We start from the raw sequence: 14,479 nt of genomic DNA, 5'->3' as shown, positions 1-14,479 counted from the left end.
GTTAGGGGTTTTTTGGGTTGTCAAATGATCCTTTATTGAAGGACGTTCCTTGGTAGTTCTCAACTAGCTGGACACCCCGCGGCACCACAGCCCACGGACTGGGCAGTCTCCAGGACCTCTGTAATGGTTCCCGAGAACTCTCTAGCTCGAGACTGGTGCTGTATCTGTCAGGCAATGTTGATAAATTAAAAGTGATGATTTGGACTGGGCCTAATGTTTTTCTGCTTCCGTCTCTTGGCGGTTCCTTGAGGCTCTGCTCATTGGGACAGCAGCAGCAGATCCCACCCGGATCTGGACCTGTCCTCAACAGTCGCCCGTCATCCTCAGGCCCTTCCAATCACTGGCTGCCTTCGCAATGTCATCACCAACCTTTTCAGGGGACAGTGGGGCCAACTGACGGGGGGCCAGGGCAGACATGGTACCCCCGAGTACCTCGGGTATAGGACTTTGATGCTGGGGTTGAACTTTAGGCAGCACAGTGGAGGCAGCTGGTGTGGGATGAACCCGGATTTGAAGGAAGGTGCAGACGAGCCTCCTCTGAGCAGAGCCAAGAGTGAGAGAAGTGAGTGGTTGGGTTTTCTTTTTTTTAAGATTTGAGAAAGAGGTAACATGCGTGCGCAGAGGTTAAGAATCCGGATTCCCCGCCGAGCACGGAGCCTGACGAGAGGCTCGATCCCACAACCCTGAGACCGTGACCTGAGCCAAAACCAAGAGTCGGACGACCAACCAAACGATTGTCCCAGGTGCCTCGAGAGCAGCGAGTTCTTTAAAGACTAAAACTATCAGAGAGCAGCTGACAGAGCTGGTCTCCCACGAGGTCTGAACGCTCTACCAATGGGAAACATTTTTGTTCTTGGGTGGGACCCAGTGTTCCATCTAGCTGGTTTCCAGTTCTGAGATGAGAGTGTGATGAACGATGTGGGAAGCGCCAGAATGTTGACCTGAACCTCTGGAGTTGGCGCTACTCAGGGTAGGGAAGGCCCCAGGCTCCCTTGGGTGATAGTGCCACCTAGTGACCGAAGCATGCCGAGGTGGTACGGATCCGCCCCCTGGGAAGAGAAGAGGTTCAGGTGCCCAGGCAGCTGCCACTCCCACCTCTCACACACTTCAGGTTGTAACCCCTATGGGACAACCACTTCAGGGTCACTTGGCAAAAAAAAATCACAAGGACATGACGTATAACCACGCCCGACTGGCTTGTTTTATTGGAGAAGGGCACGTGGAGTTAACAATGTGAAGACAGCTGGGCCCAGAGGATGGGGGGGGAAGTGCCTCCCCTCCCCACACACGCCCACTGCCCCAAATAAAAAATAACCAACTATGGGAGAGCAGCTGAGACGGCGACTGAGGGCGGGGAAGGGAACAGGGAACCCAAGGACAGCGGAAGAAACCATGCGTGTGCTGGGAGGGCCCAGAGGCAGCGGCGGTGCGAGTAACGCGAATACGAGTCTTTGTATCTTCCACATAGGTCTATATAAATATATAGAGAGAAGTTGTTCACTCTCCCCTGCTCTCCCCTCTGCTCCGCGCTGCTTGCCGCGGTCCCAGCTCCTCTTTCCACATGAGGGCAAAGGGAAGGGGATGATGAGCAAGTCATCACCGAATTGCAATCAGACCCACATCCATCAGCTTCTGGATCTTCTGTGCTATTACAGGATTCTTTAAGTGTCTAATGAACAAAAAGCAAAGTTAATAGACACGAGACTTAACCTAAAAAGGTCTTGTTCGCTCTTGGAGCAACCCCAACGCAAACCCCGCGGAAGGCCCCACAGGAGGCGGCCAAGCAGGAGTCCTGGCCTCGGCCCCTGGGCAGTGCCGTGCCGTGCCACCCCGCTCCGCACGAACCCGCGGACACAGCTTGAAGCTGAAGCCGCTCTTCCTGCAAAACTTGTCTTTCCAGCAGACCACTCAAGCGATCGTGGCAAACACAGCCACGAAGCCATTCCAGCCCCCAAGCTGCGGCCCACCTTTTCAGCTGTAAGCAAAGCCATACACAGTGACCCCCAAAGAGCTCGTGCCGCCTCACTGCTTGCCTTCCCTCTTCCATCTCCCCCAACTCCACGTACTCGCTGAGCGCCTGGGGGTCCTTCTGCATCTGCTCCAGGATGAGCCGCATGGCCGGGTCGCTCATTATCTGCTGCACCTCGGGGTCGGCCATGGCGCGTCGCTTCACGTCTTCAGGGCTGTCGTGACGGTTGTACTGGGCCATCATACAGCGTTGGTAACCGTCTGCCGCCTCCTGCGTCCCGGCAGAGCCAGAAAGGGGGGCGTGAGCACCGCCCGGCTCACTACTTCAGCAGGGCCAAGGTACCAGAGGGAACGGACAAGGCGGGGGGGGAACAGACAGACAGAGAAACAGGCAAGAGGGAAGCAGCAGCAGCGAACCGACACTGAGAAGACTCAAAGGAGAAATGCAGGCAGGGGAGAGCCCCCTGGCGGCCGAGAGCAGCCCCACCTTACAGTTGGAGTCCAGGTCTAAGGCCTTCTGGTAGACGTCCATGGCTTTCGTGTAGTCCTTCATCGCCTCCAAGGCGGCTGCTTTCCGGGTGTAGCCTTTGACTGCAGAGAAGTGGGAAAGGTGAGGCGTCATCAGAACGCAGCTCTGAAGGCTGCCACTCCCACCTTCCCACGGGAACCCCAACATCCGTCTCGCCCACGGATGCCAGCTCCCAACGGCCACCGGCCCCGACACAAGAGGGGGGCGAGCACGTCCTCTCCCACTCTCCATCTCTGCGCTGGTGTCGAGGGACAGGGGGGTACGGCAGGAAAGCACTTACTGAAGGTCGGCTCTAGCTGGATACATTCCTCACAGTCCTGGGAAGGAGAGAGGAGAGACGTGAGGCTTGTTCTTTCAGATTAGCTACTTCACGACAGACCGACCATTTGGAATAACCGGACACTTTGCCCAGACCCGCGACAGTGTCCTTGTTTTGCATCTCGAGCTTCTGTTAATCCGCGCACCTGGGCCCTTTCACAGAAGGCCCAGCAGAGGAGGGAGAAGAGCAAGTCAAGCGAAACCATGAGGGTTGACAAATCCAGACTACAGACCGCCCCACAGAAGACAAGTGGCCTGGACTCTTCAAAAAGCTCAGATTATGGAAAAATCCGCAAAAGGTGGGGAAACTTCTAGCTTGAGAAATGGAAGAGGACACGCACACGAACCAGATGAAATGCACGGGCTTCGATCCTGATGGCTTTACCGCGCAGTTTCGGTTAAGTGGGGAAATCTGAAGAGCCCCACAGCACCCAGCCTTAGTTCCACTATTATCAGGTGCTAATGACACTTCAGAAAAAGTGCACTCAGGAGCTAGCTCACAGACGTAGAGTGCCAAACATATCCCACTTCCTTTCACAAATGGTTTGGCAAAAACACGTCCATGCTTATCGCTCAAAGAGGTGGAGGACACACAGGTGGTTCGGGTGTTTTTGTTTGAAGTGCCTATGAAATGGAAAATTCTGGGGAAAAAAATGCCATACACTATCATTTCACACCCAGGCCCACTTCCAACTACTCCGGCAAAAAGCTAGCCCAGAAATGGTTCGGTTCCTAGCTGGGGAAGTACCACTCTCCCTCACAGGTGACCACTGATGCTGTTCTTCACTTGGTGAACCGACCTGGCTTTGATGTCACCCTTGTACCACAGCAGTGATGTCCCTAAACCAGACAAGGGCCCAGAAGACAGTGGCATCAACAACTATCACGGACTCAAGTACTGGGGTCTCTGCATAGGTCACGTTTTGTTACCTTCCCATAAGGTGGTCCAGACTTGGGGTGCCTGGGTGGCTCCATTATAACTGTTAAGCGTCTGCCGTCGGCTCAGGTCATGATTTTGGCGTCCCGGTCTCGGGCACGTATAGCTTCCTGCTCCGTAGGGAGTCTGCTTCTCCCTCTGCCCTTCCCCACACTCGTTCTCTCTCTCCCCTCTTCTCAAATATATAAATAAACCCTTTTTTAAAAGATTTTATTTATTCATTTGAGAGAGAGAGAGAGAGCACAAGCAGGGGGAGATTTCAGCAGAGGGAGAGGAAGAAGCAGACTCCCCACTGAGCTGGGAGCCCGACGGGCTGGAGATCATGACCTGAGGCAAAGGCAAAGGCACACACTTAACCATCTGGGCCACCCAAGTGCCCCTGAAATACATAAATAAAAAAAAAAATTTTTTTTTTAAAAGGTAGTCCAGACTTGGACATTTTATTTATTTATTTTTAAAGATTTCTATTTATTTGACAAAGAGACAGCGAGAAAGGGAACACAAGCAGGGGCAGAGGGAGAGAAAGAAGCAGGCTTCCTGCCGCTCAGGGAGCCCCAAGCAGGGCTTGATCCCAGGACCCTGGGGTCATGACCTGAGCCGAAGGCAGACGCTTAATGACTGAGCCACCCAGGCGCCCCTTGCACAACATTTTAAAAGTCATCTACTCATCAGCAAAGTCATCTAGAGAATGGTTTAAAAATCGCCAATAGAAGCACTGGACAGCTTGTGTTCAAGAGAGCAGTGGGGACTAACTCCCTTCATGGTGCGACAGAACCACACCTGACCACGCCTAATGTGACCGAGAACACCACGCGTGCTAACTGACCTAATCAAAAAGTGAGGGCAGATGGTAAAGCTGCTGTGGGAAACAATACCGCAGTTCCCCCAAAAAATGTATGAATAAAAATAATTAAAAAATTAAACCTCGACCTACACAGCGACACAGCACTTCTCCTGAAAAACTGAAGGTGGGACCCCCCCCGCCCCACCACGGACACAGGACCCCAGCCGCCACAAGGGGGGAACCACCAGTGCTGCTGACGGAGAACGGAGGAGGGGGCCAGGAGGACGATGGCGCGTCCGTGTAACCGAACAGCACTCAGCCTTCAAAAGGAAGAGGACAGGGTGCTCAGTGAAATGAGCCTGACACGAAAGCACACATGCTGGCCACTTCCACTCACAGAAGGTCCCTAGAGAGGTAACATTCACAGAGACAGAGCTGAACAGTGGCTGCCAGGGGCCGGGGGAGAGGGAACAGGGAGTCAGTGTTTAAAGGGTGCAGTTTCAGTTTGGGAAGATGAAAAGGTTCCGAAGGTGGATGACGGTGAGGGGTGCACACAATCACTAGAGACCAATGACCTGTACCCTCAGAAGGTCAGAATAATAAAGGGGAAGGGAAGAACAAGAACATCAAGAAAAGAATCTATCATCAGGAAAGATGGAAAAGAAGCCAGTTTTTTCTTTTATTTTTTTAAAGATTTTATTTATTTATTTATTTGACAAGGCGAGAGAGCACAAGCAGGGGGAACGTTAGAGGGAGAAGGAGAAGCAGGCTCCCCGCCAAGCAGGGAGCCCAATGCGGGGCTCAATCCCAGGACGCTGGGATCGTGACCTGAGCCGAAGGCAGATGCTTAACCATTTGAGCCACTCAGGTGCCCCCACTTTTATTTTAAAGATCTGAGAGAGGGGCGCCTGGGTGGCTCAGTCGTTAAGTGTCTGCCTTCGGCTCAGGTCATGGTCCCAGGGTCCTGGGATCGAGCCCCACATCGGGCTCCCTGCTCCGCGGGAAGCCTGCTTCGCCCTCTCCTGCTCCCCCTGCTTGTGTTCCCTCTCTCGCTGTTTCTCTGTCAAGTTAAAAAAATAAATAAAAAATAAAGATCTGAGAGAGAGAGAGCGCGCGTGCGTGCACAAGTGGCGGGGAGGGCAGAGAGAAAAGCAAACTCCACACTGAGCAGGTAGCCAACTCGGGACTCGATCCCAGGATGCTGGGATCATGACCTCAGCCCGAAGTCAGACGCTTAACTGACTGAGCCACCCAGGCGCCCCCAAGATCCACTTTTCCAAATACTCCCCATCACTAATATAACTCCACGCCCCAGGATGGAGCAGACTTCAGTGCTGTATTTTACAAAACTCACATACACACACCACCACCTTGACTCTAAGATCAAAGTAAGACCATCGAACGGATGTTGATGAAAATGGGCAAAGAAAAAAACCGCATTTCTCACGCACAAGTTCATTACCATAGTGCCTGCTCCACATTCCCAGACCTGCCCACCTTGAGCGCCAGCTGAAACTCCAGGAGTTTGGTGTAACAGGCAGCGCGATTGCTGTACAATTTGGCATCTTTTGGATTCCGTTTGATGGCTTCTGTATAATGCTTCATGGCCTGGGGATAGTCCCCTGGATAAGGGAAAAAGAAACTTTTTTAGAAAGCAAAAAGCCACCCTCCCCCACACCAGGGACTATTTATTTAGCACACAGGCAGCCGAGGCACAGAGGACAGGTCTGGACAACTCTTATCCAAAAACTTCTGTCACCTGAGCTATAACGTACCTTTCTGAAAACATTCATTGCCTTTGTTCTTCTCCTCCAACGCCAAGTCGGGGTTTATATAAGCCAGCCGCTCTTGCTCCTTCAGAATCTTCTCCGCCTAAGAAAAAATAATTCTTCGGATAATCATTTAAACTCTCATCAACATAAATATTGCACTAAAAAAATCCTGATGCGGATTTTGATTTCCAAAAAGTACCGTGATTTTAGTTTTTGTTCAAAGAGTATATAATGCTTGATCTCGGGGTTGTGAGTTCAAGCCCCACATTGGGTGCAGTGATTACTTAAAAAATTACATATTCTTCATTATCAAGGTACACTGTGGGGTGCCTGGGTGGCTCACTGGGTTAAGCGTCCAATTCTTGGTTTCAGCTTAGACTGTGTGTGGAGCCCGCTTAAGATTCTCTCCCTCCCCCCTGTCGCTTCCACCACCCCTCACTCAAAAACAAAAAACAAAAAAGGCAAGCAAGCCCCTGAAGATGATCCATGTGTCAATAACACAATTTCCTAAACAGTCTTGGGGCACCTGGGTGGCTCAGTCGGTTAAGCGTGTAACTTTGCTCAGGTCATGATCCCAGGGCCCTGGGATCAAGCCCTCCGTGGGGTTCCCTGGTTGGCAGGGAGTCTGCTTCTCCCTCTCCCCCTGCCCCTTTTCCCAATTTGTGTGTGCACAAGCACTCTCTCAAATAAAAAAAAAAAAAATCTTAAAAAAAAAAAAACTTTCTGACCAAACTTTTCATGAATAAAATCACCCCCCCATAGTTTATGACAACTGGCACAATACACAACACTTTGGTTACGTAAGGTAAAAAAAAAACTTAAGTTACAATAAGAACCATAACACTCCATGCACTGACCCTCAGCAGAAGGTTAAAATCTTGGCTGATAAAGTACAGCAAACAACCTGGGTTATTCCTTATGTGTTATCACGTGACAAGGACATCATGTGAAATGACCAAAAACACTACCTAAAAAAACTCAAGGTTCACTACTAAGCAACTGCAAATATAAGGAATAAGAACTTAAGAAAACATCCCCATTCTTTCCCTACCCACCTGTTGGCATTTCTTGAGCACATCTGGGGTTCGGTGCTCTGCCAAAGACTTGTTATAGAAATGGATGGCATCCTTGTACTTTTCTTCTTTGAAGTAGGAGTTACCAATTCGAGCGTAAGCTCTGACAAAAACAAGCAAAAAAGAATCTGCTAAGGGCAGAGCAGGGACAAGGTCAGCTCCTGCAGAGAAAAAACATCGGCAACTAGGAATAAGGCCCCCATCACTATCGGGACACTATGCCCTCCAAACACTTTTTGTCTCGATGCCTGAGGCCTCCTCTCCAGCCCACTGTTAACAGAGCAGGTGGTGTGGCCAACAACCCTCCTCCCCATGCAGGAAAATTTAAGTCTTGGACATCGACCCCTCCACACCACTCGAGGTACTGCCGAAGGTCGCGCGTACTTGGCAATCTGTCGATAGTCTTCTCGGTTTTCTCGCCCCACTTCGATGGCCTTCTCACAAAGCTCCCGGCATTTACTGTAGTCGCCCTTCTCGAAGTACACGGCTGCCAGGCAGGACGGTTAAGGAAGAGTCAGCCCTTGTCTCTCCTCAGGACTGCCTGACAATGCACTTACCCCTCGGCCTGGACCTCACCTGCTTGATTGGTCATGTAAGTCATGTTGGTGGGGTCCAGGTCCTTGGCTCTGTCGTAGTGCTTCAAGGCTGCGTCAAAGTCTTTCTTCTTGTAGGCCTCATTCCCCAACTCCTTCTCTTTCAGCGCCTAGATGAAGTGTGGAAGGAGTACTGAGCAAATCTAACCCTGATGTCAGAGAGAGTAAGAGCTTGGGACCTGCCCCCGGTCCTGTACAGCACGTACGACCAACAGGTCACCATGTCTGCCGGCATCTTCTCAATCAGCTATGGACTGAAAAGTGAGCGGCTGTTGGAATGGAAAATTAAAAACTTTCATTTCCACTTCCTCTGAAGTGCCCCCCTTTCCATCTACCCTCCTGGATTTTCTGAGAAAACAGAGAGCTTCTTTGGACAGGAAATCCCTCTAGCCTGCACCAACCTCCAAGAGGACAGCAGCTCTGTGCCCAGTTTTATTGGGAGAGGCTGCGCCAAGTCAGTTTCTGTCCCTCGGCTTTCTGGGGCCTCAGCTGTCAGGGAACAGCGGCAGGGGGGTGGGGAGAGGATGAGAAGGGGCTGGCCTGGTGGCAGGAGTCTTCAGCATAGCTTGCTACCACCCACATCATCGGGCCCTTTTCCAGCTCTGAGACACCCTGAACAACCAACGCTTACCCATCTGAAGGTGCTAAATTTGGCAACAATCTGCTGTTCCCATTTATAAGAAGGGAAATAGAATCGTGGAAGCACATGCCTCCTACTCTGGAAGACTGTGTTGCTAAGTGGACAACTTTCAACTACACACCACATCCGACCAGAAAACAGGAGCCTAAATGAGATGGGTGTAGACAACATTCCTCTGGATCCCAGCGAGGACACGGAGCACACACAGAACTTTACTGGCCTGCCCCAAAAGCCTTGCTGCAAGTCTCTGAGATACACAATTCTCATGATATCGCTTGGCGAGTCAACCTTTTAACATACTGACCGTTCTGATAACAGCAGCACCTGGATGCTCAGAAACTGTTACAGCCGCCCCGACCCACAGTACTCCTGCCTGATGGGGACTGCCGGCTGACTAGGTCATTTAGGAATGTGTGACAACAAGGAGGAAAAACAAGACCTGCTTCTTATTCTCTGGAAGATCTTCTTCCATTGGCTCTGGCTTCGTGTCCTTCTTGGGAGGAGGAGGTGGGGGAGGTGTTCCAGCTTCCTCCTCCTCATCCATACTGCCCAGATCGACCCCCAGCAGGACACTGAGAGTAGTCATGATCCGGGGATCTTGCAGTTTCCTAGCATTGTTTAAAAAAAAAAAAAAGAAAAAGAAAAAAGAAAACCACAATTATTCTTCACCACAACTGATTTTAAACCCCCAGTGACTGCTAAATCTCAGATGACTGCATACGAGAGCTCCTCCTCCACAGAAAAACTGCTGGATTCTGCACTATCCACGAGGTACCACCGGGGAATACCCTATCCTTCGACAATCCATCTAAAATGAGGTAACAGCTGTCAGATTTCTTTCTCGAAAACAGAAAATACACAAAGGAATGAGTTATAAGTACACTCCATCTCATCTCAGAAGTCACAGATAGCAATACGCTTAAGAAACACATCTTTAACCTGACGCTCTTCTCCACTCCAATGTACCAAGAGACAGCATCTGGTGTGCATGGAAAGGATAGGGTTGGTGCCAGATCAGAATTAGAGTAGAGCGTGAAGAGACATGGACACTCAGGAAAGAAAATTCTAAAATTCTAAATTATTCTGATGTATGTCCCATTTGACCCTTCCTAGAAATATAAGCAAACAACTACCGCCTATTAGAGAAATGCAAACACAGAAACACTGTTGTCTGAATCAGGGACACCCTCCTCCCCCTATGCCCGACCATAAAAATCCCAGGAAGCACAATGTCCGCGTCCATTTCCAGAGACGAACCGTTCTGCCTTGACTTACGTGCCCAGGTCGGATGGCTTGTTGCGCAGCTGCTCGATCAGCTCCCGGTAGGTAGGATCAGCGAGCAGCGTCCTTGTCCTGGGATCGCTCTCCAGCTTCTGGTACACATTGGGCATGTTGAAAGGGTTCATGAATTTCCGCTCTGTTCCGAGCAAAGGAAAGCACGTTACTAGAAATCGGTTCCCTTGAGCCATGATGCCCCTGTAGCCTGTAAGCCTGCCATTTAGGCAGGGAGCCTCAAAGGTAACCCCGTTAAAAACCAACCAACCAACCAACCCAACAGTGTATTGGTGTCTACCTGCCAACCGGGCCTCCATATTCTGTAAGCCCTCTTTGAGCTGAGGATTATTTGCTTCATGTTTTAAACCCTCTTCATAGGTTCGCTTGGCTTCTTCAAATCGGTTTAAGAACTCAAGAGCCGCTGCTTTCCGCGAATAGCCCTTAAACCAGCAAAAAAGGATACAAAACAAAATAAAGGACATCAAGAGGTAAGTCCAGAAGATGAACTCCAAAGACTCTGTTCTACATTTCATGGGACAAAACGGGTATTCATGCGAAGACCAAAGAATAGGAGGAGGAGCACATGATGCCAAAATTGAGAACGAAGAATCCAGACAAATATCAAAGATGCTCACCCTCCCCACCTCAGTTTATCTTACGACCCAGGGCTGTCCGTTTCTTTGGCAGCATTTTCTCTCCCGGCAGTACAAGAAATAAGACCCGTCTCAACAAGGGATGATATCTCAGACTTGGCGACCTATACCATCAGTCTGAGGAACATACTCAAGGAGGAGAACGGATGGGTAATCAACTATCCGTCTACAGGGACACACAACAAGCCAGGCCAGGAGGGCCTAGTATGTAAAAACAGCGTACCAAAAGGCATATCTGTGAAGTCCAAAGAGCCTCAGTGCACCCACAGCTTACCTTGGCCCAGTCAGGCTTTAAGTCGACGGTTTTGCAGCCATCCTCATAAGCCTTCTGGTAGTCACCCTTCTTGGCATAGGCCGCTGAACGGTTGCTGTAGAGCACGTGGTTCTGGGGATCTAACTTAATGGCCTCAGAGTAGCACTGTAGCGCGTCATCAATGTTGCCCGCACTCAGGGCCTTATTGCCCTTCTCTTTTAGCTCATTTACCTGAAGGTGAAAAAAAAAGCCAATGTACTTTTTCTCTCCATAACACATTTGCTTGGTCCCAATTTTCTAAGTGGCGTTTCTACTTTTCTTCAGTTATCGACAAAGAAGTTATTTTACAAACCAAAAGAAAAACCATTAATGAGTTCATTTACCATCTCCCACACCTTTTGGAACCAACCAGAAAACAGTAAGTAACCAGGAAAAAAAGTCTGACCCTTTGCTCTCCACTAGCTCCAGTGTGAATCAGAATTCCAGCCACTCTTCCAAAAGTTTCTACTTAGGGCTGATGAAGGACACACTCATGAGGTCCTTTTATGGAAAAACAAATTCATTTGCCATTATAATGCCAAGAAGCCCAAACGATAAACCAAACACAGACCGCGCTGCTCCTCACAGAAGAGGGATTCACGAAGGAAGTGAATGGAGTGTGCTTGGACACATGCTCTACAAACCACAGGCTTCACACCGGCTCCTCTGGGAGCATCAAGATGTTCACCCACGATCAGAGAAGAACCTATTTCCCATTCATAGGTGTGGTGAGAGGTCACAGCATGGTAGATCACTGCTCTGTTCCTTAGTGAGTAAAGGAGAGCTAGCCCACCCAAATCAGTTTTGCCGCATTTAAATATCATACAGAGTATGCAAAAAAATGAAACACTATTTGTGGTTTAATCTCCAATCCTCTCAAATATTCAAAACATAGTACTAATTAGAGGGCTTCTCCTAACCAGGGATGCCCTACAAGAGAGAAAGGGTCACATCTCAAATGCAAACACATTTGGTGAGATCAAGCTTGTCATTCAAGTTACTAAATCATTCTCTCTCTGACTCTATCATCCAGCCTTGACCACCACTGTTAACATACTGATTGCAAGTGATTTTGGAACCCTGAGGCACACCAATCGGGAACTTCCCTCCATTAACCAGAGATGTCAGAGAGACAACCTTGAGAAAGAAAAAGGAGCCTGGGTGGCTCAGTTGGTTAAGCAACTGCCTTCGGCTCAGGTCATGATCCTGGAGTCCTGGGATCGAATCCTGCATCAGGCTCCCTGCTCAGCAGGGAGTGTGCTTCTCCCTCTGACTACCCCCTCCCGTGCTATCTCATTTTCTCTCTCAAATAAATAAATAAATAAATCTTAAAAACAAAAACAAAAAACTCAAAGACTGCCAAATCCAGCGAAGGATAAAAAAATCTTAGAACTCAGGAAGGAGACCACAAAGCAAAAAGTTAAAAACTCAGCTAGTATCAAGATGCAGCTGAGAACAGCTCCATGAAGTTCTTGCCTATCCTACAAAACATCATTTGCCAAACAGAGTACTGACCCGCGGTAGGTCAGGAAATCAAGTCTGTAGGCTGTGACCAGCACTTTAAAGGTAGGATAGAAAATACCAGCCCACAATGCAAATAGCAAGCACTATTTTGTTAAATGTGTTACACAGTGCTATCTCTGCACTGATTCTAGTGTAAAAAGTACATTACACCCTGGGATTTGTTTGAAAGGCACTAAAAAGAAAAGGTGGACACACCAATCTGTCCAACTTGAGTCTAACTTGAATACTTCCGAAAACAGATACAGATCCCCTGTTGAAAATAAAAACCAAATGCAGAGAAGTCACATGGTGAATGGGTTCAGCAGTAGATTCGGACACATCTGTAGTTAAAATGCCAGGTGGCCAGCTCACCAGTCATAAACGTTGCAGCCCTGAGTTTAGTCATTCATTCAGTCTCCCTGCACATCCGCTCCACCTAGAATGGGAAGCTCGACTTTAAAAACTTTTTTCCTATTTTGATCAAAGGGACAAACCCCTTTCTTAAATTTGTAAGTAATGTGCTCCTCACTCCAGAAATCTTTTTCTTGTCTCTACCTTAGCCTATTTAATCCCAGATACAACTTAATTATCCCAAATGAGCAAAAAACTTATTCATCACTCCATCTCCACTCTATTTTTTTTTTTTTAATTTACTATAGAGGCTCCAGATTTGATCAAAGCAGCAATGGCTGTACCTGAAGAAAGCAACACTAGGCTTTGCAGATCACACCGAAAACAAGGGGCTGGTTTTTTCCCCAGATGAATCGCTACACTTCAATGAACAGCTTCCAACTGAATAAAATCTCTCCAGGCCGTTCACCACCTCCAGGCCGCCGAGAATATAATGAAGCCACTTAAACCAACCACCAGCAACTACAAACTCGGTCCCCTAAAAATGCTGAGCCGAGACAAGTAACTTCTTGCTGCTTATCTACATAGCCTAGATTTTCTACAGCAACCAATTCCTCCTTGTGTAATCAGAAACCAACCTTCCAGAAATATCAGTCTTGAGTTACTCTCGAATCACATACACACAAAACCGAGAAGAAAGAAGAAAGGGAGGGGCGGCACATGCATCTGTAAAACACTGGTAGAGATGGAAACCGTTCCAAGGACTTTCGCGGCACCCTCCCTTTCCTGCATCAGGCAAAGAAGTCGGCCCGCCGCTCATCAAACCTTCACTAAACGCTCGTCCATCCCGGCCGTCCCCGCTCTCCACATTCCTCCAAGTTAACTGTGGCCAAGTCCCGGGGGGCCTCTCCGTCGGGAATCCCGGCTCTCTCAGCTGGCGAGCCCCCAGTGTGGACCCGGTCCTTCCCGCCTCTACAGAAGCCCCTCGCCCACCTCCATCCCTGCCAGCACCCCCACCACTGTCCCCCCCGGCCCCCTCCGCTGAGCCGAGAGCCACCTCCCGGCAGGCCTCCGGGGCCCAGCCACGGCCTCTCTGCCTGCCGCGGGCCGGACTTCGGCCGAACTGTCGCCGGCCCTCCGGCCCTCCTCGCCGAGCCGGCAGGCGACGGCCGCTGGGTGGACCCGGCGCTCCCCGCGGCCCGGCCTCGCTACACTGCTCACCTCCCGCCCGGTGGGCAGCGGCCCTCACGCCCTCGCCGCCGCCGCCGCTGCTCGGCCGGCCCCAGACCGCCGCCCCGATCGGCGCCCGCCCCGCCCCGCCCCGCTCCTCCACCCGCGGCTCGGCCTCGGCCGGTGTCCGAGCGGCCCCGGGGCCTCGGCCCGCCCCTCCCCCTTCACCTGCTCCATAGCCCGGTCCGGAACGCCGTTGAATTGAGTCCGTCCGCTCCGCGTTCCCAACCGCACGCGCCGCCTTCTGGAACCTACTAGAAGCTGCCGGGACCCCCGGATCCCGCCCCTTCCTCGCCTGCTCACTGGTTGCGCTCCCCGAGGGGGCTTTCTGTGCTTCCCTACTATTGGCTTGAAGTCTAGCCCATCATCTTTGCTTCTCTGTCATTGGGCAGTTGAGAGTAATTCCCTCAGCCCTGCCTCCCCCGCGCCTCCGGATTGGACTCCTCCCGGCAAGCCCCGCCCACTACGGGCTCCACGATTGGAGGGAGGGGCGAACTTCTGTGACAGGGATTGGCCGCTTGGTCCGCCAATCGTGGCCGCGCTGGCCGCGCCCATTGGTCC

At 50.5% G+C, this 14,479-nt stretch overlaps 1 protein-coding gene across 1 annotated transcript; it reads right to left on the bottom strand.

Annotated features, from left to right (window-relative positions):
- Positions 1 to 1,172: 1,172 nt before the first annotated feature.
- Positions 1,173 to 14,213, bottom strand: STIP1 (stress induced phosphoprotein 1). The gene is made up of 14 exons (XM_027580744.1): positions 14,087 to 14,213; positions 10,817 to 11,026; positions 10,188 to 10,329; positions 9,890 to 10,031; positions 9,054 to 9,222; positions 7,958 to 8,084; positions 7,766 to 7,868; positions 7,364 to 7,484; positions 6,312 to 6,408; positions 6,034 to 6,158; positions 2,778 to 2,814; positions 2,456 to 2,559; positions 2,067 to 2,239; positions 1,173 to 1,669 (listed from the first exon to the last, which is right to left on the bottom strand). Exons 1-14 carry the CDS (start codon positions 14,093 to 14,095, stop codon positions 1,597 to 1,599), a joined length of 1,632 nt encoding a protein of 543 aa, XP_027436545.1. The 5' UTR covers positions 14,096 to 14,213; the 3' UTR covers positions 1,173 to 1,596.
- Positions 14,214 to 14,479: the final 266 nt, after the last annotated feature.

The sequence above is a fragment of the Zalophus californianus genome, chromosome 11, assembly GCF_009762305.2.
Source record: "Zalophus californianus isolate mZalCal1 chromosome 11, mZalCal1.pri.v2, whole genome shotgun sequence".
Lineage (NCBI taxonomy): Eukaryota > Metazoa > Chordata > Mammalia > Carnivora > Otariidae > Zalophus > Zalophus californianus.
Note: the sequence above shows the minus strand (reverse complement) of the source record. Positions and strands in the feature narration are given on the sequence as shown.

Coding starts and splice junctions, on each gene's coding strand:
- STIP1 (XM_027580744.1), bottom strand. Junction 10,330..10,816: donor TAAAGCCTGACTGGGCCAAG/GTAAGCTGTGGG, acceptor TGCTGGTTTAAG/GGCTATTCGCGGAAAGCAGC. Junction 2,560..2,777: donor CCAGCTAGAGCCGACCTTCA/GTAAGTGCTTTC, acceptor ACTTCTCTGCAG/TCAAAGGCTACACCCGGAAA.